General features: G+C 47.4%; 1 protein-coding gene across 2 annotated transcripts in view; it reads right to left on the reverse strand.

Moving 5' to 3' along the window:
* Positions 1-25,443, reverse strand: part of Eva1c (eva-1 homolog C) — a 63,003-nt gene extending 37,560 nt beyond the window's left edge. For both annotated transcript variants that reach the window (XM_048346319.1, XM_048346316.1), the window contains exon 1: positions 25,284-25,443. In XM_048346319.1, the coding sequence (XP_048202276.1) occupies positions 25,284-25,443 (160 nt within the window). The remainder of the gene's footprint in view (positions 1-25,283) is intronic.
* Positions 25,444-26,418: the final 975 nt, after the last annotated feature.

The following is a 26,418-nucleotide window of genomic DNA, read 5'->3' on the forward strand; positions in this document are numbered from 1 at the left end:
AGAAAGAATCCTTGAAGAGTTGCAAATGTCTACAGAAAGATAGAGCAGTCATGGGTCCTAGGTCATTATCTCCCCTGCACAATGAAAACTCACTGGCCTAAAAGAATCCAGTGCCTAGAGAATGAGCGACAGGTGTTCTGCAGGGGGCCGGGAGGAGGGAGGATCTATGCAGAAGAAGCTTGGAGAAGTCGTGTCATGGATTAAACTGAAGTCAACCCAGTTCTCTGCAGGAATTCTCAGAATCAGATACACCAAAGTGTCCCAGACTCCCAGAGATCAGAGCGGCCACGCAGATTGGCCAGCTCCACTCCCTGCTTTTTTTTTCTTACCATGATGCATCTCAGTGTTCAAGTTAAATCCATCACTAGAACTGCAGGTTGAATCCAGGGCCTTGAGCTTGCTAGGCACAAGGTTCTCATTACCTGACTTATGAGACAGTAGTCCCTGTACCCTATCTTTATAATAACAACGTTTAAAAAGATGTAGGGGGCTGGGAATATGGCCTAGTGGCAAGAGTGCTTGCCTCGTATCCATGAAGCCCTGGGTTCAATTCCTCAGCACCACATATATAGAGAACGGCCAGAAGTGGCGCTGTGGTTCAAGTGGCAGAGTGCTAGCCTTGAGCAAAAAGAAGCCAGGGGCAGTGCTCAGGCTCTGAGTTCAAGGCCCAGGACTGGCCAAAAAAAAAAAAAAAAAAAAAGATGTAGGACGCTGACACTTCTTGAGACTGGTGTCCCCAGGGAAGGATCCAGTGATAGAATAGGCACGCACAGGCATCATTGATCTATCACAAATCACCTCAGAACTGTAAGCATTACTAATAGCATCTTGAAGGATGCTAGGTAATGCAGTATTCCCGCTGGTGGATTGCAGATCAGCCCATCTCTATCTAGTTAGATCCAGCCCTGGTCAGCTCTCTCAGCTCTGGATGGTTCACGGACAAGCACGCAGCCCAGAACCAGCCCTGGTGATTCAGAAATGTTCCTGCCAGGCTTGCAGAGAAATGGAACTTTCTTTCCTTCTTTCCTTTCTCCCTTCATTTTCTCTTCCTTCCTTTTTTCACCTTCACCTCTCCCTTTCTTCCCCTCTCTTTTACTCTATTCTTTCTGCCTTCCTTATAATTAAAATATAAGAGTTATTAACATTTAGGAGAAGCCAAACTGAGCTGCCAGTTCTTTTGCTGAAGCCAGAAACTCTCCAATAAAGTTTAGGTCGTTTGAAGGCTGCGGCAGCCTGAGTCACTGAAAGCAGAGGACACAAGTACTATCCGGTTCTCTACACGCTGAGCCCCGTCCACCAGCAGCCAACTTCACAACGCCACTTCTGAGAAGAAAAGGGAATTAATTTAATTGGGGTGGCCATGAATCTCGCCCTTCCTCCTCTTTTTAAAAAAGTGGCACCCTCCTCCTGTGAATACTTTAGATTAGAGACCACACCCTTCTACTCACAAATACCCAAGAGGTGTCTGTCTCTGCATGTTTGAAGGGCTTTTCCACAAAAAGATATAATGACCTTCATGTTTCTCAACTGTGTTTAGGGCTCTAAGTTATTGTCCTAAGGTGAAGGAAGGACCCCTAGGGGGTAAATAGCCCAGGACTGGGTCCCACCCACCAGCAACAAGATTAACAAGTGATTACAGAAACAATTGTGGCTCAAGGCCCAGTTGGGACCAAGAAGTTGACCTGGAAGTCAACTGAGAAGAGAAGGGAAGTCATCACACCATTTCTTTGATACCTTGGGAGGATCCCAAGGGACATGGAGGACACTTACTGCTTATAAGTAATTAGCTCAGTTCTTGGTCCTAAAACCAGAGGAAGAGTGAAGGCATACTGAGCGCCCAGACACTGCAGAGAGAACACTTTTGGTCTGTAAGGGAGTTGTATATTTTTCAGCCCTCCCCTTGCAGTAATATAGGCCAATAGAAGGTTCTAGATAATGAAAAGAGGGAAAAGGTGATGTTTGCCACTTCCTCACATGACCATCCACCCCTCGCTGATCCCTGGGTGCTGTATGTATCACAGGAACAAAGGACAGGCTGAAGTCCCGGAGGAACGAGAGGGTGGGCGGCCCAGACCCTGAGTGACCGCACGGAGTACCATCTCCCTATTTTCCAACTGCACTGGACAATGAATAGGAAATGTATTCTGTTATGCCACAAGAGTTGAGTTTGTTTGTTTCATCAGCTGGCCTGCCCTAAGACTTCTGCCTGTGCCAACTAGTGCTGGTGTTAAGTAGAACGTTGCTAAGACTTTTGGGAAGTACCAGAAACTTTCACCAGAAACTGTTCCATGTGATGTCCAGTCCTCATTGGGGAACCATTTCCTTCAGTTAAGGCCTTGCCACTGAAAAGCTACAAAGCATGGAAATCACTAAAGAAAACACAGGGATTTGAGGTCTAATTAATCAGCCACCGTTCACACTCTTCACCATGAGCAAAAGTAGAAAGCCAAAGCTGATGATCTCCAGTGGAATACTAAAAAATCAAACGCCAGGTGCCAATGGCTCACACTTGTAATCCTAACTACTCAGGACATTGAGGCTTAGAGCCAGTCTGGCTGTGAGATCCTTACCTCCAATTAACCACCAAAAACCTGGTAGTGGAGTCTTGAGCCAAAAAACTCAGGGATAGCTTAGGACCTGAGTTCAAGCCCCAGGACCAGCACACACACACATGCGCCCACCCACTAAAAACCAAATAGATCCCACATATTGGTGAGTTTTAAGAGAAGGTAAAGATGGAGGGGAGGGGAGGGGCCTGGAGAATTTCTGTCCTGGATAATTAGTGTCAGAGCAAAAGAAGGCTGTGGTGAGAGACAAAGAGAATTCAGACTTTAGGACCTTCCAGAACAGCTCTTATGGGGGACACATTTGCTACTATGACTCTAGATGTCACTCTTCTCTAAACATGTGTGTGTGTGTGTGTGTGAGAGAGTGTGTGTGAGTATGTGTGTGTTGGTAATGGGGATAAAGGGTGAACTAATGCAACAGAGATAATCACTAGACACTGTTGGAAATGAACTACACAACTTGGTGGGGGGAAGGAGACAAGGAGGAGGGAAAGCAGGAGAAAACAAAGGAGCGGGTAGCACTGTTTGGAAAGAAATGTATTCATTACCTTACTTATGTAACTGTAACTTGTATATCATCTTTACAAATGAAAAAAAAATTCATGGACTTTTCCTGTCCAAACTGGTTTAGAATTGAGATTCCCAGATCTCAGTCTCCTGACATCTAGGATTACAAGTGAAATATATATATGTATATAGTTATATACATATATATGTCTTTACAATAAAACTATTTGGTGTTTTAAACCCAAATAATTCTATTTACACCAGCATAAAACAAAATAAAATATAAACTTTCCATACAGGCCATCATTTCTAAAGTATTTAAAGGAATCCCAATGTATATGGGATTAAAATATTCCCAAATGTCTCTCTATGGAAAAAAGAACCCTGGAAGTTACTAATATTTGATCATAAACCTGTGTTTTGAGGGAAAAAGTAGAGTTTTACACCTTTTGAAAGCCACAAGGCAGCCAGACACCATTCTCCACCCATATAGAAGCTTTTTATCTGTTTCTTCTGGACTTTGAATTCTTGTACTTAATGTTTGTTTTTAGTGGTCACTTACCCAGTTATTTCTCATCTTGTTACTTTTTCTCCCATCACTTCCTTTCTGTCTTTCTATACACTGACCTATATTGATTCATTGTCCTCAGATAGTCATATATATGTTTTTTTTTTATTTCTTTATTTTTTATTTTTGCCAGTCTTGGGGCTTGAACTTAGGGCCTGGGCACTGTCCCTGGCTTCCTTTTGCTCAAGGCTAGCACTCTGCCACTTGAGCCACAGCGCCACTTCTGGCCGTTTTCTGTATATGTGGTGCTGGGGAATCGGACCCAGGGCCTCATGCATGCTAGGCAAACACTGTACCACTAAACCACATTCCCAGCCCCTCCATGTATGCTTAAAAGGACTTCTGCTGCCTAGATGCCACCCACATACAATCGTGTGCGACTTGAAAACAGGGATCCATTCGGATGATTGTGCCCCAGAACCCCAGCACACACTCAAGTCCCTACCACAAAATGGCACACACCCAGGTGTGGTGCTGCATGCCTCTCATCCCGGCACTCGGGAGGGAGAGGCTGGAGGATCTTGTGTTTGAGGTCATCTTGGGCCGCCCGGCGAGTTTGAATCTAGCCTGAGCAAAACAGTAAGACCTTGTCTCAAAAAGCATAACATTTGCATAGAATATGGGTAATTGGCAATCCTCACATGTAAATTACTTCTGATAGCTAATAGGAGGTATGTGCTATGCAAGTAATTGTTATATTAGTTAAGAAATACAAGGAAAAAGCATCTGTATGTGTTGGGTTGTTCAGTACACGTGCAAGTCTTTCAGAATATTGTCAATTTGTTGTTGTTTAAATCTAGTACTAACCTTAGATATGGAGGGATGGGGGGGTGAGAAGGAAGAGGAAAGGGGAGGGGAGGGGAAGGAGGAGAAAAGAGAGAGGAAGGGAGGGAAGGGAGAGAAGAGGAGGGGGGAAGGGAAGAGAGAAGAGAAGAGGGACTGTGAGAAGAGGGGAGGAAAAAAGAGGAGGGGGGAGGGAGAGGGGAAGAGAGAGGGGAGGAGAGGGGAGAACAAAAGTTAAAATCAGGGTTTATCAGTAGTTGCCTGCCTAGCAAGCCTGAGGCACTGAATTCAAATCTCAATGAGAGAGAGAGAGAGAGAGAGAGAGAGAGAGGAGACAGAAGGAAAGAGAGAGAACAAAGAAGAAGGAAGTGAATCTATGGATCAACTAAATGTAGTTACTCTAAATCTAGCCTGTTGGTCTTGAATTAGAGTCCTTAGCTTGCATTCCCTCCTTGATTCTCACCCTCTCTGGTAGACATTCCTGTGTTTTTTCTATCCAAATGTTTTGAATCCTATGAAAATCAACACCTTGCTCAGCGACCAGGTACCAAACCTAGAAAGTGATTCATCAAACACCATCTGGGTTCCATTAGCATAAAAGTAACTGGATCAATCCCTCTCCCCTTCCCCAGCATCTACACAAACACTTTCTCTTTTCTGTGGGATGCAGTAATCCCGAAACTCCAGAGAGCGCCACTTGGCAATGAAGCTGGATCCCGGTGCATTTGATAACTTAATGAAACTTCTACCAGCACTTAGAATTCAGATATGAAATCTACACTCCATCTGCAGTGCTTGGAAATGGCCAAATGAGTGGCTGTCTCCCTGGGTACAACAAAAGGCTCTCAGAAATGCTCAAGGTCACTGACCAACCCAAAAGATCAGCAGAGTCCAGAACCCAGACGTGGGGGCAGAAGGTATGTCTCCCCTAGTCACCCCCAAACAGCCTTCATCTCATCTTTACCTCTGCCCACTTCCAGGACGTGTAGGATGATCAAGGCTGGCGTGCTGTGTTCAAGGTCCAAATTAAGACTTGAAGGCATGTATTTTGTGTTTTCTTCACTTAATTAGAAAATTATATAGTAATTTCACTGCTCATAATCATGAACTTTTTTTTTTAACTTTAGAGATGATGATGATGTTTAAAGAGTAGAATTAGATTCCCTCCAAATGCTGTTTTTTTGAAGATGGGAAGAATTGGATGTGGGAACAGGACAGGCTGGCTGTAATCCTGACTGAACACGCTTTACTCCCTAAGCCAGCCTCTGGAAGTTTCCACCAAGGCTTGAAAGAGATGTAGGTAATGTCATCCAAGGGCATGCTGAGGAGAGGGCGATGAGCAGCCTGTCCCTGGAGGCCACGGCGGGGGGGGGGGGGGTTGCCCCGATACCTCAGCAGTAGCGAAGCCACCCTGCTCTGACCCGTGGATTTCACGGGAGCATTCTGCCTGATTCATAGTCAGCAAATGTAAAGAAATACGGCGCCGGCTCGGTAATTAGGCGGGGCTCATGCACCTGTAATTGATTCTCTGGCATGCTCACCCATGGCTAGTTTTCAACTGCTCCAGCGACTCAGCCTTGCTGGAGGGCCCAGGGGCCCACACTTTGTTCACTCTCGTGGGGACTCTCTCTCCACTCTTCCCCATGGGTCTTGTGCCAACCTAGATCCTCAACTGCCCTGGTCTTGTGTCTCCTATGCGCCGCCATGTTTGGTGCTTGGCCACTTGGCGAGATAATTACATCTCTCCTCTACTCATCAACATCCAGGAACCTTTGCTATTATTGTGGTGGGGTTTTTTTTGTTCTGTTTTTGTTTGTTTTGTGGGTTTTTTTGTCCTAGTTCCTGGCCATCTTTTGGATGCATAAGTTGCAACTCAGACCCCAAGTTGACTGTGTTAGTTCAATAACTCCTCCCTGACTGTGAGCTCTTACTTGTAAACTTCCTCGCATACTCCCATCCTTCTTAGCATATGCAGAGTGGTGGGAAAACTGAGTTTCATGATGCGTATGGTTCCAGGTGAGATTGACAAAGACCCCCACAATCAAGGGTCCTTTCTGTGGGCCTGTTTAAGGCCATATTTTTGACATTTTTGTTTTGGTGGTGGTGGCGGCGGTGATTTTGCTGTTTAAAATGGCCACTTATGGCCAAACATCAAAGCTCATGCCTGTAATCCTCGCTATTCCGGAAATACAGATCAGGAGGATTGTAGCTCAAGGCCACCACAAAGAAAAAGTTAGCAATACCCCATCTCAATTCATAAGCTGGTAGAGTTGCACAGACCTGAAATCCCAGCTATCCAGGGGGTTAAAAATAGGATGACTACGATTCAGGCTGGCCAGGGCAAAAATCCCTATCTGAAAAAATAAGTAAAGCAAAAACAGCTGGGGACTTGGATCAAGTGGTAGAGCACCTGCCTAACAAATACTAAGTCCAAAGTTCAAATCCAAGTTAAAAAGAAAGTATGGTGTTGAAGTGTCCAGTGGTTTGTTGTTTTGTTTTTTTTTTAAAGAAAGAAAGAAAAACAGGGCTGGGGATATGGCTTAGTGGTAAGAGTGCTTGCCCTGTATACATGAAGCCCTGGGTTCACACATATACAGAAAATGGCCAGAAGTGGGGCTGTGGCTCATGTGGTAGAGTGCTAGCCTTGAGCAAAAAGAAGCCAAGGACAGTGCTCAGGTTCTGAGTCCAAGCCCCAGGACTGGCACAAAACAAAAAAAGAAAACCACGAAAGAAAAACAGTAATGTGCCTAACAGAGAATACGTGTTTGAGAAGCTTCCTTGAAGCAACAGTTCTAATGAATTGGACTTCTGGTCCAGCCACTTTCTCAGCTGATCTTGTGCCACGTAAGTCCCTAGGGCAGGATTTCCCAGTAGGAGATGTGCTTACTCCCTCTCCCACTGGATTTCCCAATAGGGGGAAGTGCTTCTCCCTCTCCGAAGTGCTTCTCCCTCTCCCACTCGGTACACTTTGTTATAAGAATGTGGAATGTGCTCAGGGGAGAGAAGAGGGGGGGAGGTAGAGAGAGAGGAATGAGTAAAGAGCTGGAAAGAAACCACCTTTCTAAGAAGTCAGGCCTCGGAATCCCAAGCCAGGCAGGGTGGAAGTGAGCAGAGCCGTGGGAAGGAAAGCCAGGCCTTCAAAACCAACTGCTCCTTCTTGATAAACTTGAAGAGGAAACAGGAAAAACTGGAGGCCACACGATAGTATTTCTAGGACTTGAATAGCTCAGCTCCTGGAGTCCTGGGGCTCTGGATGAATGACGGGCAAATACCATCCTCAGGCAAAAGCATTGCTTTGTTCTCTCACTTATCCCTCCGAAGGCCCAGATGTGGCCCTGGCCTTAAGGACGAGAAAGCCAATCGCTTATTGCAGTTCGGCAGGTGAATGTTGTAACACAGGAATCATAGGGTACATGGGACAGGAGGTGCGGACCAAGCCCGGCTGGGAGGAGGCCTTCCAGGAGGAAGGTGATGGCCAGGAAGATCAGAGGGTGACCAAGTAAGATGGCCCCCAGGCACCAGGGATAGAGGGACAAGGGCTGGGCAGGAGCTTTCCCATGTCCAGCTCGGCTACACTGTAGAGTATAAGCTTGCACTGAGGCTGGAATAGGAATTGCCTGCTGGCTAAGGAGTCTGCCCTTGAACTTGAGGAACCAGAGGCAGGCATGAAGGGGAGCAGGCTTCTCATGTAGAGACTCAGGGAGATGGAGTTCCCCAAAGAAGAAAGGGGGAGGGCTCCCACTCGCATAGCACAGTGGGAGAGGGGTGGGAGGGGCTAACAACAAGGTGAAATGCATGGGTGTAGGTAGGATGTGGAGAATCCCATAGCCTTGTGCTTGACTTCATGATCTGCTGTCACCATCTTGCTATTCTTAATCATGGACTGAAGAGACTCCCATGTGTGCGTTACAGCCATTCCCTCCTGCTACCTGGTTTCCATGAGGTGTTCATGACACCCTGAGCACAGGATCCTCAGGATTGCCGCATCCAGCCACGCTTCAAAGCAAGTGCAGGAGAAGCACTTTCTGTCTATGAAGGAGCTGGTGAGTTGCTGACAGCTTTGGGTACTCCAAGGTTTTTCTGCTAACAGCAGAATTTGCTCCAATTAAAATAAAGCGGGAGGAGGGGCAAAATAGCATGCTAGGAAACAGGGTCAAAGTCATCCATCCTGTCTGTCTTGCTCCCTTTCTGTCCTGTGTGGGGAGGTCACTCATGCGGTAGACGAGGAAGAAGGGTTCTGTAGGGCCTTTCTGATGCGCTGGTAAGCCAGGATCAGATAGCAGTATCAGAATGTGCACACATGACATAAAAAGGGGTGAATCTGTTTCACTGTTTCGGTGAGACACACACACACTGAAAAGTATGTCACCTCTGAGTTAAACACTCTTACAGTTACATTTGATAATGTAAAGATAAACAGTAGTGCCAATAACTTTAAAGGTTAATTTTTCTTTACTCATAAAAACATTGCATATGCCCAGAATCCTAGCTATTCAGAAGACTCAGATCTGAGGATCCTAGTTTAAAGCCAGCCCAGGCAGGAAAGTCTGTGAGACTCTTATCCAACTAACCACCAAAAATCCAGAAGTGGAGGTGTGGCTCAAGTGGTAGAGGACTAGCCTTGAGTGAAAAAGCTTCTAGCCCAGGCCATGAATTCAAGCCCCAATACCAGCACAAAAATATAGAGAGCTATAACAAACAAAAAAGTTCGGTTCCTAGTACCAACAGAAAAAAGTAGAGATGATGGTGATGATGGAATTGATCAAAGCGAGGTTTTATTATTGTATTTGAACTTAAGCAAATAGTTTAGCCTTTGTGCCCTGTTGGGGATTCATCTTGGCCTTAAGGGGGGGAAGGGCGAGGAGAGCGCTCCCGAGACACCGCCCTTCCCCCAGCCCTGGGGCAGTGTGGAAGTGAGCCACACCTATCTCCTTCTGGGTCCGGAACCAGAAGGGGTAGCTTTGAGACCATCCCCCACCTTGCGCCAGTGAGCACGTGTGCTCCCCTTTTCGCACGCTTTGCCCAGAGGGCGGTACTATGGGAAGTGACGTTAGCCCATGAGGAAGGTCCTTGGGAGCTGCTCTTGGATGGACAAGCTCGCCAGCCTATCGCCAGCTCATGCTCAATCCTCAGCATCACTACTATATTACTGTGAGTCCCTCCCCATTAAATCGATTGCTCTCCGAAGCGTCTCCGAGATCCGTCAGCGCCTGGCTTCCTGGGTGGGTAAGGAGGGAGGAAAAGGGGATCTCGTTCGGCCACGTGCACCTTAGGCTAGCCGTGTCCCTCGCTCCACCTTGGCTACCTGCTGGTCAGGTGCCCAGGGGAGAGGATGAAAAGGAGAGCACTGATAAGGGAGTAAGCTTAGCATCCCCGCACCAGGGGAGGTAAATCTAGCCCGGCAGTGCCCCAGGTAGTGATTTATAAAATAATGGTCTTAAAACATTTCTATCAGGGCTCATGGACACTAGTGGCTGATTCGCTTCTGGGAAGAGCTCAGACCTCTGCAGATTTGAGTTCCTATCAACTCAGAGGGCTGCTTTAAGCAAGGTGCCACAGATCAGCTATCATGACCATCACCACAGGAAGTGACTGCTTCCCCCCTCTCTGCCAGAAGGAGGGCGAGGCCACCTCTTGGAGGATTCTAGGGAAGGATCAGAGCCAGGCTTCACTGCCAGCTTCTGGGAGCAAAGGCCTGTGGCAGCTCGACTCCGCTCCTCACATGGCATTCCCTTGTGCACGTCTGCCTCTGTGTCCAACTTCCCTCTCTGAAAGGACACTGGTCACTTTGGATCCGGGCCTACACCGATGACCTCATTTTAACTTATTACCTTTGCAGAGACTCCATCTCCAAATAAGGCCACATTCTTTGGCACCAAGAGTCAGAGCTCCACCAAGACTTTTATGGGGGGGAGTTAGGTTTGTTTTTTTTTTTAGCAGTAGTGGAGATTGAACTCAGAACTTTGTGCTTTTTTAGTCAGGCACTCTACTACTTGAATCATGTCTCCAGCCCCTTTTTGCACCAATTATTTTCAAGGTAGGGTCGTATTGATTCTCCCCTGTAGCTGGGGGGACAGAAGCACGCCGCTGTGCTTCTCAGGTAGGTGGGGGTGACGGGCATACACCACTGCACCTAGCATGGATTGAGATAGAGTCTCAGAGTTCTTTTGCTCAGGCTGGCCTTGAACCACAATCTTCTGGTGTCTGCCTCCTAATTAGCTAGGATTACAGACTTGTGCCACCATGCTGGGCTCCAACACAACCTTTGTGTGTAGCAGGCACCATGAAACCCATAACAGCTGCTCTGCCCTGCACCAGCTCTGTACACAGTCAAATGCGTTGCCTTTACCCCCCGAAGCATTTGCTTTCTCCAAGGGTGTGTGGGAGACGCCAGCCCAAGGCTGCCTGAGGCTGGGGAGCCCAATCTGTTGTGGCCACAGTCTCCACAACAACTGCTAACTCCCCAGCAGGTCCAGATGAAGGTAAACAGGTGAAGTAAGAAGAAGAAACAAGGAAAGTGGAACAATATGTTCTGATAAGAAGCCAAAGACAACCACAGGTAGAAATGTCTATAGCCCCGCGAGGGAAACGGCTCATGGTCCGTCCTCCGTGGTTACACGGGGCCAGTAGGGGGCCAGGAGTGCCAGGTAGAAATAAATAAAGCCCTCACAACCCTGGCCAATCCATGGCTCCCTACACACATGTCAAAGGAAAGCCAAGCTTTGATCACCTATTAAATCAGACAGTTGCTTTCATCTACAGGGAGAAGGTCTCTGCCAGCAGCAAAGGAGAGGCCGTCTGCTGACAAGTTCAAGTGCTTTGGGAAATGGTAATAGGTACATTGAGGCTGGAGATGAGCAATCGGTAGTAAACAAGTTGAATTGCCCTAAGTGCCAAGTGGGTGACAGTCACCTTAATGGAAATGATTCCTGGGGCTTCATCTGGAACTTACCAGTTCCAGAGGGAGAGAGAGAGAGAGCCGTGAGGTGAGCCAAAGCTTAAAGAGTTGCTCTGTTTTGCTGGAAGTCTGAAAGGGAAATGCTAGAAGTTCCATGATGGGCTCTGTAGGCACAGAACAGCGTTGGCCAAGCCACAGATGAGCAAAGACTTGGTCCCTCCTAACCTGAAGACCCTTCCAGACTGAAAGTTCTACTGACCAGAGCTGCCTTCTCTGGACCATTACTCTGCCAAAGCCTCAGGTTCTGGAAGCTTTCCCTCTTTCCCTCTTTCCCTCTTCTGTTTAAAAGATTGCATATCCCATATTCAAGACCCTTCCAGCCTTGTTGGGAAAATAGTAAGGACCATCTCCCTGGAGGTATGTCTGGCAACGGTTTCTTTGACTTACAAGAGGCCTGCACCCCACTCTAAGCAAATGATCAATGTTCTCTTCAGAAAGATGGGGTTCCACCTGACATGAAAGCTATAGAACGAGGCTCACTGAGAGTTGCCCTGGAGGCCGATAGGTAGTCTTATATCATTGGCCCAATGTCAGTGATGAAATCAGGTAGAAAAGAATTTGGATGAGTATGGTTGGCTGGTTTCTGGTACTGAGGGTAGATCCTGTCTTGTTGGAAGGCCTCCCTGTAGTCCTTTTCCTCCACAAGGCCCGGCACCTGAAGAATAGGTAAGAAAGGCCCAGGAAGCCAAGAGGACACCAATGATCCTCCAGTGACAGCGGCAGCTGGGGAGGCCATGCCCCCAGACACACACTGACACGCCAGCCACGGGCCTCTTCATCAGGCCAGCCCAACCAGTTCTGTGGAAGACCGGGGAAGAGAGGTTATCTGACCTCATAGTTCTAGTCCAAGGGCAAGGGACACACTTAGTGGTGACTTCATGCGTTCAGTATCAAAACAGCACAGAGAATCACGTGGCAAAGGCAGGAGTTACTCAAGAGACCTAACCAAAGTAGCTTTTATAAAAGATCTACTCTCGAAATACCGCATTCATCCATAGACTTGAGTGGGTGAATGAACTCATGGGGACAGAGCCCCAATCGCCTCTCGAAGGTTCTACCTGGTCCCATCTCGTAACATCCCTTAATGAGGATTCAACTTCCTTCCCATCTCCTCTTTTCATTTTTCATACGCTACTAGAATGTTTAATGTGACATATATGGGTTACCTTGTATTTCTACTGGACAGATCCATCCTAAAGTCTGGATATTATCCTTTGGTGGACTTATTTCCTTAGCAATACTTTTATTGAAGTGTAGGAAGCATTCAGAATGTGACAGAGTTGATCCTGAGCCAACACTTTACAGAATTCCCCTTTGGCTCTCTGGCTTTCAAAACTGTAAAAGTTCACTCTTCCCTGCCATTCACTAAAGCATAGATCTAGTGAGATAAGGCTTATTTCTCACAGCTTGTGGGAATAATAATAATGATAACTATACTAATGTCCAACCTAACCTTCCACACTGCAAAATGTACCCTCGTCTATGTGACTGAATTGCAAACATTTGATTTTTTAAAAAGTAAAGCTCTCAATTAACACCACCTAGACTCTACCTGATAATTTACCCTCCCACAGGAAGAGAATATATGGGTGATGAAGATAAATGGTATGGAGCAGATTTTCAGCACATTCTTTGGCAATAATGAATCATATTCTAGAAGGTTCCAGAAAGTTCTGTCGAAGACTATATAGTTTGAGGTTGCTTTGCAGATCACTACTGCCTGCCTTCTAAAGATCAGGCTTGTGTTTTAGCTACACATACAGGAGTACTGATCTGGAACATTCATGTGCACATACAGGAGTACTGATCTGGAACATTCATGTGGACAGACCTCTGTCATAGTAAGCAACCTGACGCAGAGGACTGTGTCTTCACTACACGCTTCTGGCTGGTTAACTGAGCTAAGGGGGATTTGTCTGACTAGGCTGGCTTCATACTGTGGTTGTCAGGTCTCAGCCTCCTGAGTAGCTAGGATGACAGGTGTGAGCCACCGGCACCCGGCTCGTGATGCCTTTTTATTACGAGGATATGAAGAAGAAGAAAAAGGCTAATTCGTATATGAAAACAGAACATTAAAGCTGATCACTTATAGCTCACACCTGTCATCCTGGCTACTCTAGAAACTGAGATCTGAGGATCATTGTTTGAAACCAGCCCGGACAGGAAAGGCTGTGAGACTCTTATTCCCAATTCACCAGCAAAAAGCCAGAGTGGGGTTGGTGGCTCAAGGAGTACAGCACCAACCTTGGGGAGAGGGGGAACTAAGGGACAGAGCCCTGGCCCTGAGTTCAAGCCCCAGTACTGGCACATACACGCACACATGCACATGCGCAAGAACACTGACATTATTTTAAGAAGGAAGGAGGAGGAAACCTCAGAATGAGAAAGGGGCTGAGGTTAAGGGGGTACATTGTATGGATGGACGGAAACGTCGAATGAATCCTTCCCCCACCCCCATAGAGAATGTAGGCTACTTAAAAAAAAAAATCTTTAAAGAAAGAAAAGGGAATGAAAAAGATGCTTCCGTGCCTTAATAGAAGCTGACTCTGACAGGCAAATTTCTCCTACTCCAAAATGAGCAGGGACGGGAAAATGAGCAGCCCACCTCTCCATTGGTCAGTGCTGCGACTTCACCCACTGGAAAATTAACTCCCCAACAGAGTTCTGCCAGCCCCGCGGTTGCCTTCAGTGCCAAGAGCCCTATAATAGACCTTTTTTTTTTTTTCCTTTTTGGACAAAGCTTTTAAAATGCTTAGGAATTCAGATGCACTGAGTCACGAAGTTGTACAAATACTGCACGCCCGCTCCTCCTCCTCCCTCCCTCTTGGAAACAATACGAGCTCCTCTGTGTTTGGCAGAAAGAAGGAAAGGATTTTGAGAGAGTTGTGACTTGCCTGTGCGAGGGGTGGCGGGGGATGGGCAGGATGGGGGTGGGGGTTGTCCCCGAAACCTGGCTGGCTCTGGGTGGGAGGTGGGGCGGCTTCCACTGCAGAGGAGTGGAGGGATTCTCCGGCTCAGGCTGGACCCTCCCGAGGTGCTTAGCTCCGTGACTACATGAGCTCCCACGGAGCCTTGTAAGTGTACCACAGGCAGCATGGAGGAAATTCACCTTCCCAGCCACACCACGGGTGGCCCGTAAGGGGGCGGGCAGAGGCCATGGAAGGTGGGAGGCAGAGGGAGGAATGGGCACTGGAAAGGGGAAGGAAGAATACCTCGGGAGAGGTGGGAGGAGGGGCGCAGATCTGAGCAACTGTCCGATGACTTTGGTTCTCTTTTTAAAATTCAGAGCAACAGAACTGTCCTCAACACCTGACTTATGTAACTGTAACTCTGCCCATCCCCTTTATAATAACAATAAAAAAATTAAAATATAAAAGAACCAATTCAGATCAGTTTGTCCCCCACACAGGTACGATTGTCTCACTGAGATTTTGGGATAATGGAGATGAGTTGCAAACTCATGCTGGGAGTCAGCGAGTTCAAGCTCGACCCCTCCCACACTGGCGTTTCGGTTTGACATGAATGGAAGCAAAGGGTCCACCTTGACCTGTCAGGAGCCAAAGGCTCTCCCTTAGAAGGCAGGAGGAAGAAGAAAAACATGCGGAATCAAAACCTTCTGGCCCAGAGAGGGTGGAGGAGCTTCCAGCGGCTGGGTCTTCATTTCCCACTCCCGGTGGGGTGGGGACGGGGGCTGAAGGGGCCCTTGGACATCAGAAGGCAACCTGTTTAAAGCCATCTTGGGCAAGAAAGTCCATAAGACTCCTATCTCCACTTGACCACCCCCCAAAAAAGCCAGAAGTGAAGCTGTGGCTCAAGTAATCAAGTGCCAACCTTGGGCAAAAAAGCTAAGGAAGGGATGGGAAGGTGGCCTAGCGGTAGAAAGCTTGCCTTGCATTAACGAAGCCCAGGGTTCGATTCCTCAGCACCACATACAGAAAAGGCCAGAAGTGGTGGCTGTGGCTCAAGGGGTAGAGTGCTAGCCTTGAGCAAAAAGAAGCCAGGGACAGTGCTCAGGCCCTGAGTTCAAGCCCCAGGACTGGCATCAAAAAATCAAATAAAACTCCTTGAGGTCCTCAAATTAAAATCAGGACAAAGAGACCTTTGCCCTTGACCCCAAGAGATGAGGGGAAGAGATAAACAGCCGAGACTACAAGATCTGCTTGGCTCACACGAGGTGAAGGTCTCCCAGAGGAGAAACAGGGCCGACCTCCTGCCTCCCACTCACCTTCCACAGAGCCTTGCACATTGGCTAGCTTCTGAAGGACCCGTGAGTCATTCAAGCGTCAGAAAAAGGAACGTAGCATCACCCATGATGGGCCCTTACTTACAGCCAAATAGACAAAGAGGCATGTACACATGAACTTGGGTTCAGTGTGCGTTTTCTTTGACTAGAAAAGCACTGTGCCTTTCTGTATTTCCTCAAGCAGATACCTCAAAGACTAGACAAATTGGCCTTCCAGATAAGATCACGCGTTCTCATTTCCACCTGTCTCCTGTCCAACAAGCAGGGAGGGAAAAGGGCTCAGTGACCTGGGTCTCTCTCTCTCTCTTTCTCTTTCATTCCTCAGGACAGCTCAGTGATTTATGATTTCTAAGCCTGAGAATTTCACAAGCCGCCAAACATGAAAAGAGTGAAAAATCTAAGTCCGGAAGACCGAAAGGAGATGGCAAGAGATGGCTGAGTAAAACATAGTGCGCATTTCTCAGCCTCTGAAACACTACTCTGAAAACTGTCACAAGGAAACATCATATGGTTCCTCACAGACAAAAAGGGTTATTTTATCCAGATTATTCCCCCTCATTGCCGGGGAAAAGGGACTCATTTGTAATCATCAAAGGAATGCTGACAGACTTGAAATGGGATTACACTCTATTATACTCATCCGAATTAAAGATTTGTTTTGGAGATCATTCTTAGATTTCTTCCTCCCAGCTCCTCCAAGCCCAGATGAGGCCATTTGTATTCACAGGACATCTGAAGCAGACGTGAAATCAGACTGTTCGCAAACATACTACATTTCACACTCAGTGGCCTGAGTTTTGAATTTTAATGCCGCCTGATTTTTTTCTGTGTGTGGAAAAACTTGACTCTCAGGTTGAAACTAGCCACCCCCACCCCCCGCCCCAAGCATCAGTTTCCTTTGCAACTTATTAATGCTGGGAAGTTCAGCATCAGAGGTCTGAGTGAGTTAGTGATTCAGGCATTGGAGAAAGCACGGGTCAGAATTGTACATAAGCAAATATAAAAATCTGTGCATGGGCAGAGTTGTCTGGCAGCTCTGTGGACATAATACTAAACACTCAGTCCTAAGCTGTAGACCAGCTGGAGACTGATCTGCTAAAATCTATTGCTTAACTTTCAAGTTCCTTTATTGTTATTTATGTGTTCCTGTGTTAGTGAATCTTGGGGCTTGAACTTAGGACCTGGGTGCTGTTCCTGAGCTCTTGAGCTCAAGGCTAGTGATCTATCACTTTGAGCCTCAGCTCCACTCCCAGTTTTCTGGTGTTAACTGGAGAAAAGAGTCTCATGAACTTTTCCTGCCCACGCTGGCTTTGAACTACACTCCTCAGATCCTATCCCTCTGAGCAGCTAGGATGACAGGTGGCAGCCACCAGTGCCCAGGTATTTATGTGTTCTTGAACCCACCAAAATATAAGATTCTTCAGGGTAGGAGTGGTTGCCAAGTGCTTGGTACCTGGCACTTGACAAGCTTCAGAATTTTTTTTTTTCCAGTCGGAGCTTGAACTCAGGGCCTGAGCACTGTCCCTGACTTCTTTTTGCTCAAGGCTAGCACTCTGCCACTTGAGCCACAGCGCCACTTCTGGCCTTTTCTATATATGTAGTGCTGAGGAATTGAACCCAGGGCTTCATGTATATGAGGCAAGCACTCTTGCCGCTAGGCCATATTCCCATTCCGACTTAGTGTTCTTTATGAAGTATATCCTGCAGTAGTTTTTTTTCAGCAATGGTTTGTTCATGGTAAAGTTGTTCTGTTTCACACTCACTCTTGGAAATAGTTTAGCTCTATAATACTTCTAGGCTGACATGTTTATCCCCCTTGGAACCTGAAAAATATTTCATATCTTCTTGTTCCTATGATTGTTGGACTTTATAGATATCATTTTTCTCTGGTTGTTTTTAAGACCATCATTTTGCCTTCAATGTTATACAATTTGGACAAGACACATCGATAGATAATTTATTTTGTTTATTTTGTTTAAGATGCTTAAATCTGAATCTTTCATCAATTCTTGAATTAACTCCAGGATACTGTCACTCCCCCTCCCACCCCACCCCCGCCCACACACTTTATTTTCTCTCCCTTTCTGAAGGATCAGTGCATGTTGAACTTTCTATTCCATCTTCTATATCTTATAAATTTTCTTCTGTACTTTTCATATCTTTATTTCTTTTGCTTTATCCAGGATAATTTCTGTTTTACTTACCAGCTGATTGATTCTCTCTAATCTGCTCTCTAACTTATTTTTCAAGATTCTCTTATCAATAACCGTATTTTTTATGTTAGTAGATACATTTGGTTTTGCTTCAAACATGACTGCTTTTAAAGATAACTTTTTGTTCTTTGCTCATCTGAGGAATTCCTTCTTCCCTTCTCTCTCAACTCTTTTTTTTTTTTTGCTCAGGGCCTGAGCACTGTCCCTGAGCTTCTTTTGCTCAAAGCTAGCACTCTACCACTTGCGCCACAGTGCCACGACTCCACCTCTGCCTCCCTCTCTCTGGTGCTTGTACCAAGAATTCTACTTAGGACATGGCACTGTCCTTACCTTTTTTGCTCAAGGCTGGCACTATACCACTTAAGCTACACCTCCACTTCTGGATTTTTTTCTGGTTAATTGGAGTAAGTGTCTCATGGACTAATTCTCACAGGTCAGCTATGAAGACTACTGACATCCACATTTTCATAATTATGGACCATTAAAACAAAGAAGTCCAAGATCATATAATTAATTTATAAATTATATACCGCTTTACTGTCAATTTATATGTCACCAATAGTGAACCTTAACTTATTTTTTTTTCTCAAAATGAAAGAATAAATACAGCTGGGCACTGCTGGCTCATGCTTGTCATCCTAGCTACTCAAGAGGCTGAGATCGGAGGATTGAGGCTCAAAGCCAGCCCAGGCAAGAAAGTCTGTGGGACTCTTATCTCCAACTAACTATCCCCAAGCCAAAAGTTGAACTGTGGCTTAAAGTAGTATAGTGCTAGCTGTGAGCAAAGAGATAAGGGATAGCATCCAGGCCCTGAGTTCAAGCCCCAGGACCAACAAAAAATAAAAAAGAAAATTAAAAAAGAACAAATACAGTCAGCTCTCTGGATTCCTGAGTTCCATACCCACTAATCAAAATTATTTCTCAGCTGGGAATGGAGCTTAGTGGTAGGGTGCTTGCCTAGTATGCATGAAGCCCTGGGTTCAATTCCTCAGCCACATACATAGAAAAAGCCAGAAGTGGTGCTGTGGCTCAAGTGGTAGAGTGCTAGCCTTGAGCACAGAGAGGCTCAGGGACAGTGCCCAGGCCTCAAGTTCAAGTTCTAGGACTGGCAAAAAAAATTATTTCTCTAAAATCCCTGTGTCTCTTCTGAACATATGCAGACTTCCTTTCTTGTCTTTACTCTCTAACAACACATGATAACAATTATTGACACAGCATCTCCATCTCCACTTTATAAAGTATCATAAGTACTACAATGATTATTTAAAATATAAATGAAGTCTGGGAACTGGTGGTTCATGCCTATAATCCTAGCTACTCAGGAGGCTGAGATCTAAGGAACACAGTTCCAAGCCAGCCTAGGCAAGAAAGTCTATGAGACTCTTATCTCCAATTTAACACCAAAAAGCTAAAAGTACAGTGCTGGCTCAACTGGCAGAGCACCAGCCTTGAGTGGAAGAAGCTAAGAGATAATGCACAGGTCCTAACGTCAAGCCCCAATAGAGGCACAGATTTTCTTTTGAATGCAATAATATATAGGGAGGATTACATGGCTTCCATGAAAATATGTCATTTATGTAAGAAACTTAAGAGTCTAAGGCTTCGATAACCATGGGGTCCTGGCACGCCTCTTCAGCAGATGCAGAAGGTGAGTATAAACCAGTAGCACTGATGTTCATAACATTCTCTGACCTTCCAGCACCTTGCATGCGGATGGAGAGGTAAGGTAAGTCCTCCTTACTGAACACCTGAAACAGCAATGTTCCTTCGAGGAACTATCTAGAGAGGTCAGGCAAATTGTGGCTGCTTTTTTTTTTTCTACTCTTGCTCCTTCACCACTCTCAAAGGCCACACACACACACATACACACACACACACACACACACACACAGCTGCTGGTGTTATAGGCTGCCTGTACACAGCTTCTTGGCTGGGTGGTCTTGGGTAAGTTAGCGGCCCTCTCTGAGGTTGATTGGTTATATGTAAATAAGACCGGGATCTCACAGAGTTTGGCTTAGAGGGTGAAATCAAGTAACACTGAGCTCAATTAGTTTTTACTGCCTTCCTCTGTTCCTCCCCAGAAACTGTTGCTAGCCTGCCCTTTTCAATACAGCCCCCAGGAGACCAGGGCCATCAATAACAGGACCACCAGCCAGCTGAGACACCTCTTCTCTGCTACAGAAAAAGGCCTGCAGGGTGTGTTTCGGATGTAATTGTTTCCATGGAAACAGACAAGCAGTTCTGGATGCTCCACTCTTCATCTCTCTTCCTGTGGCAGCTAGACAACTCCTTCAGACATTTGGTTTGTTTATCTTTACTTACGAGCTGATTTTTCATTCTATATAACTTTTTAGAGCTGAGATCTCATTCCATAATATTTTTTTAAAGTGAAGAAACCCTGTGCATAAAAGGATGGTATAACTGAACATAATAAATGAAGAGGGGTGTGTACACACACACACACACACACACACACACAGGAGCGCGCACATGCATGCACACGCACATGCGTATGTGTTGGGAAATGGTGATGCGCTGGATGGGGAAAAGGTACTTTAAAAATAGACCAATGTGAGTGAGGGAAGGGGTAACATTGCCCAAATGGAAATGTACTCTTTACCTGACTTGTGTAACTGTAACCCCTCTGTTCGTCACCTTTATAACAACAATAATTTTTAAATACACCAACAGTTAGATATGTTGATGCATACCTGTATTCTCAGCTTCTTGGTAGGTGAAGTTAGGAGAAGCCCATGTAAGTGTTAGTGAATCCTCTCCAAAGTAGACTGGCTGGGATGATGCCTGCCTGCAATCCCTGCTATGCACTAGGCAGGGGGAGGAGAACCCCCATTCAAGGCCAATCCTGGTGTAAAAGCATGAGCCACTCTCTGAGAAACAAACTAAAAGCAAAAGGGCTGAAGGTAGGGAGAGGGTTCCACGTGGGTCAAGTGATAGAGGGTTTGCCTAGCAAGTGAAGCCTTTAGTTCAATCCCCAGTACTGCGGGGGGGGGGGGGGGGCAGGGGGACAGAAAGACAGATACCAATGCCTGGCTCTTCTAGGCTTAATCAGATTGGACGCCCCTGGGATAGTTAAATATTTGTACATTTAGTCTCCTAGTCATTCTATGTGCTTCTTGGGTTGTGTACTGTTGGAGGGCAGAATCTACAGGGTCAATCTCTTGACAATGGAAAGCTCTCATTCTCCACAGTCAGGACTTTAGTCTCACCTGGGGCTCCCAAGACCCATTGGGTGACCACGCTTCTATGTCCTAAAATTCCTAGTCAACGAAATAAGGAGCTGCCAGGTAGGTTCCTTGGCTGGGCTGCAAATGTTATATTCCTAACCTCCAGCACCTTTGAATGTGCCTATATTTGGAGGTCTGGTCTGTTAACAGGTGCGGATGGAAAATGAGCCCATCGTGGGTCCTGATGAGGCCTTACTGAAGTCCTCACAACAGTGAGAAACTAATGTCTGTGGTTGAGGCTCAAGGCTGGAGCTCTACCACCTGAGACACACCTCCACTTCTGGCTTTTTGCTGTTTGGTTGGAGATAAGAGTCTCACAGACTTTCTTGCCTGAGCTGGCATCAAACCACAATCACCAGACCTCAGCCTCCCCAGTAGTTAGGTTTAGTGTGAACCGTGGACACCCAGCGCCTAGATCTACTTCTTTTTTTTTTTTTTTTTTTGCCAGTCCTGGGCCTTGGATTCAGGGCCTGAGCATTGTCCCTGGCTTCTCTTTGCTCAAGGCTAGCACTCTGCCACTTGAGCGACAGCACCACTTCTGGCCATTTTCTATATATGTGGTGCTGGAGAATCGAACCCAGGGCTTCATGTATACGAGTCAAGCACTCTTGCCACTAGGCCATATTCCCAGCCCTAGATCTACATCTTTAAAAGAAGAAAATGAAGGAAATGAGAGGTAACGCAAAGAAAGAAGAAAGACAGAATAATCACCTTGTCTTCAGAAAAGTAACAGGTAAAATCTCCCCAAGTGAACAAGTAGAGAGGGTCCTTCACCATCCAAGTCCAAGAACATACTGACGCCCTATTCTTTAAGGCAAGACAAATGTAGAGAACGCCTGCATTTGACTGCAGAGACCCCAAAAGGCACCCCACCTTCTTCTTAGCTCTCACCCCCACATTCTAGCTCACTGTTTGTTCTCTGGACAGAAGAAAATAAGGATGCCATTGACTCCTATTTACTTTCTTTATAAAAAAATAAGCTGGATGGCACCTGTGGCTCATGCTTGTAATCCTAGCTACTCAGGAAACTGAAATCTCAGGTTCAAAGTCAGCCCAGGCTGGGAAATCTGAGACTCTTATCTCCAATTAAATACCATAAAAGGTCGGAAATGGAGGTGTAGCTCAAGTAGTCAAGCAACAGTCTTGAGTGAAAAAACTAAGAGATAGCACCTAGCTCCTGAGTTCAAGCCCCAGTTCCAGTACACACACACACACAAAGAAAGAAGTCAAATCATAGTAATAAATCAATGATCCATTTGGCCATCTCAAGACAAATCCTCAATTTAGGAATGCTGTCCAAACTGCAGAAGTCCATCCCAAGAAGGAAAATGGATGGAAGCCAAGCACGTTTGAGAATAGGTTTAAGGATTTGAGGTGCTAATTTTATAGGCACTGCTCTTGTCTTCCCTGGGATGCATTTTTAATGTAATGATGATAGCTTTCCAGGGGCCGCTGGCAGCATCTCAAAAGAAAGGAAAAAAAAAAAAAAAAAAAACAAGAGCAAAGAGAGGTGTTTGGAGAACCTGGGTCCCAGCAGGCTTGGAGGTTATTATCATGATGAGGCAGCCTCTGAGTTATTTATCTGATGCTGGAATCCCCCCACCCCCAGTCAAACAAAACTAAACTAAACTAACCAACCAATGTCCCAGGAAAATGACACAAGCTGACTGCCTATGCCAAGTCTTAGGGAAGAGTTGCAAAGAAGAGAAAGGCTTTAGTAACTTTTTATAATAAGGCTTTAGTAAAATTTGCAAATTGTATCCTAACTCTTCTAGGTAAGGCTGTACCATCTAGACCATGCCTGGGACCCTCTGACATTCTGGTACTTTCTTTGCTGTGAATTACAAACTATCTTCTTCACTGAGCAAAGACATCCCAAGTTCCCTCCATCATTACCCATTTTTGATATTACCCTTATTTAGGAACGAAATGTCTGTATTGTCACAACAGGCTTGCTTAGTCCTTGGCTATTGTTGTAAGGCAGTGCGGGGGAGGGTCTGCTATGTCTGACTAGGCCTCTGTTCTGTTTCTACACATTCAGCCAAGTTCATAAAAAAGGAACAGGACCGCCTGTCCCAGGAAAGCAGACAGAATGCTTTGAGGCCACAGGGAATTAGTGACATAATCAGAATCTACTGCTCCAACCAATTCCTTCAGACATTCTGACAGTTTTGGAGTTTAGTCATCATGCACGCACATAAACACGCACACACGTGTGTCTATCACATTATTGGAGGTCCCAGCTTAAGTTTCAAGTCAAATTAGCCAATTTTGGAAGACGCTGTCTTTCTTCCTGAGACCTTTCAGATGTTTTCCTGACTCCCACTGGGTAGAATTTGGGTTTACACTTGGGTGTCTGTGTTTTGGGAGGGGCTTGTCTTTCTTTTGGCTCCCCCACCCTCTGCCCCAAAAGCTCCCTGACATTTTTCTCCCCAGTCTTTTGATCCACTGAAAGCAATTCTAATGAAGGGAAAGATGGATAGGGCTGGCAACACCACCCCCTGCTGCTGGGCCCTGGCATTTGAAACCCTGCGATTCCGATTTGCATGGGAAGCTGAAAGAAAAGCCTTTTACCAATCCTATCACTTAGAGGAACCTGTTTCAAAGAGTTGAGCCATCTCCCTCAGATTGTCACTTCTCTGAAGTGTATACCAGGCTCTTCTAGACAAAGGTGATGACCCACTCTTACACACAACACAACTGCTTCCCTAAAGAAACAAACTCTAAGCGTCTATAATCTTCCCAAAACAATATATAGTTACACAGTCATGTGCCTAAAGCAATATTTGTTCAGTTGCAATGATGTCACCAAAAAAACGGCTTGTCAGCTTTTAAATCTTCTATTAAATAATCAGAGAAAGATGGTGTGGCTGGACTCAGAACTGTTCTCTATAGCTTAAATCTTAAAGTGCAAACAGCTTTTGTAGGCAGAAGGAGAGAGAGAGAGAGAGAGAGAGAGAGAGAGAGAGAGAGAGAGAGAGAGAGAGAGAGAGAGAGAGAGAGAGAGTGTTAGTTAAGGGTTGAAAAACTCCCCTTCCCCAGCACATTTAGTACAAAGTTTTGTTCCTCTGGGTCATGATTTTAAGCACCATGGATTGCTTGCCAAATAGGCATATCTTGGCTCTCTTTGTAAGGCAGGAACATTGCCTTGATATTAAATATTCAAAGCAAAGAACCTCTGACCTAAGGGCTCTCAGCTAACAATGACATTCTCTGTAAGTAAACCAGAAACCCAACTCAGCGACTGCCTTGCCAATGTTCTCTGCCACAAACTAGTTAGTCTACTGCACAGCCAGGGCTGAGGAGTGACTCTATTTACCTTACCACCATTACAGTGCAAATATATATATATGTATGTATGTATGTATGTATGTATGTATGTATGTATGTATCTTGCACCAAAGGGCCTGCTGGGGAGAAGCATGGATGGGCATGGCAGGAGATTGAAGAGTGGCTCTCAGGCAAGGTTAGGCTGGGGAAGGGTGCTGATCTCCAGCCTTGCCCACTCCAAGGCAGTTGGCATGACAAAGGTATTGGTGATCTTAAGCAAGTGCAGTGCACATAGAAGTATCTTTAGCCTAGAAACTTCGAGGCAACACATCTGCCACCTTAGAAACACCTAAGATCTTTTGCAGGAGCCTAGATCAGAGTTCCCCCGAAAGAAAAGCATTAGCTTTTCCGGGTGTGCCTTGTGGGGGGGGGTGCAGGAGGTAGGGGAGTCTCTGGGATTTGGAGGTAGTAAAGTCATACCCTTAATGTCCTCTGCTCCCCATTTGTTGGGCACCTCCAGATCTCCAGTCCCCGTGGGTCTCTTCCCTGACTGCGGAGTGGACTTCAGGTCTGGCGTGCCCAGGGCTAGTCTCCTTACATGGGCACTGGCTGGGACGCACCCTTCACCCTGTGGGTCCTAAGCCAAGTGCAACACGTGTATCTTTCAGCGCTGTGCACCGGACTCAGTTTGGGGAGCTTCCAGAGACGGCACCTGGGTCAGCTTAACAGCACCCACCAGGAACTCTAAAACACACCAAACATCTTTAGGGCGGGGAGGGTTCCCTGACGCCCCTACACTCAACCACCGCGATCTGGTGGCTCTCACTGGACTATAAGCGTGGCTGAGGGCGCGCCTCAACTTTAATCCAGGCGGGGGCACACTGGATGGGGGGGATCCGGGGGCGCACAGCCCGGGAGGCCGCTCTTACCTGAGAAATCCGTGAGCGCCGCGATCTCTTTGGAGCAGACCAGGACGGTGCAGTAGAAGAGCCGCAGGAGCTGCCCGGGAGGCTCTACCTGCCGGCGGAGGCCGGGATGCGGCGCGGGCTGGGGCGCGGGTGGCGGGCGCTCGAGGCCCGGCAGGAGCATAGTGCGCGGCGGCGGCGGGGCGCGGACGCGGCGGGCTCGGGGCGCGCTGGGGGGGTCGCCGGGAGCTTGGAGGAGGGCGTCACATGGCGGGGCGGGGCGGGGCGGTGGCCAGCGGCTGAGCTGCCCCCCCACCCCCACCCCCACCCACCCCCAGGCGTCTCCGGGCTGCCCGATCTTCCTGCCCTACGCAGCCCGGGATCCCCAGCAAAAGGGGTAGGGGGCGGAGATCTGGGGCGGGGCGAGGAGCTCCGGGAAGGCTCCGCGCAGTTTCTTCCCGGTGGCCGCCCGGGAGGGAGGCAGCGGGAGGGGCGGACGGTAGAGAAGGGGTCGCCTTCGTCCGAGCCCGAGACGGAGGGCGCCCCCACCGCGCTCCTCCGGTGTGCGCGACTTGAGCGCGCCGGCCTTCCTCCCTCGCGCGCCTGGGTCCCTGACGGGGTGCGCCCGGCCCTCCGGGCGGGGTGCCAAGCCTTACCCGGGCCCGCGGGGCGCGCGAGGCCGGTGCCCGTGACGCACTTTGGAGCCCGCGCTGCCGCGGGCGCGCGTGAAGCCGGGGCGCTCCTGGGTCGGGGTGGGGCGGCGGCCGTAGGGAGTTGGGGAGCCCCCCCGGGGCGTGGAAGAGTGGCTCAGCGGCTCCCCGCGCCCCGCTGCGCGGCGGGTGCTGTCACCAAGCACGCAGGGATCCCCATTTCACAGAGTAGGAGACTGAGCCCCCCCCCCCCCCCCGCCCATCTGCCCAAGTTCTGGCCGCTTTTAGAGGGGTCCAAGTCACAAACCAGGTCCGGTGGCTCCAGAGCGGGGTGTTTGCGCGCCGATCGGGGGGGCTTGGGGGGCGGGGGGCGCTGATCGCCAGCCGCTGAGCCTTCCCTGGGGTTTGTTTTCCAGGAGTGCGGGCGCTGTTTGCCGGGTGCGGATGCCCAGCTCGCAGGTGAAGAGCTGCGGGGAGCCAGGACCCGGGCGTGGGAATCCGGTGGCTGC

This window comes from Perognathus longimembris, chromosome 5 (assembly GCF_023159225.1).
Source record: "Perognathus longimembris pacificus isolate PPM17 chromosome 5, ASM2315922v1, whole genome shotgun sequence".
NCBI classification, from domain to species: domain Eukaryota; kingdom Metazoa; phylum Chordata; class Mammalia; order Rodentia; family Heteromyidae; genus Perognathus; species Perognathus longimembris.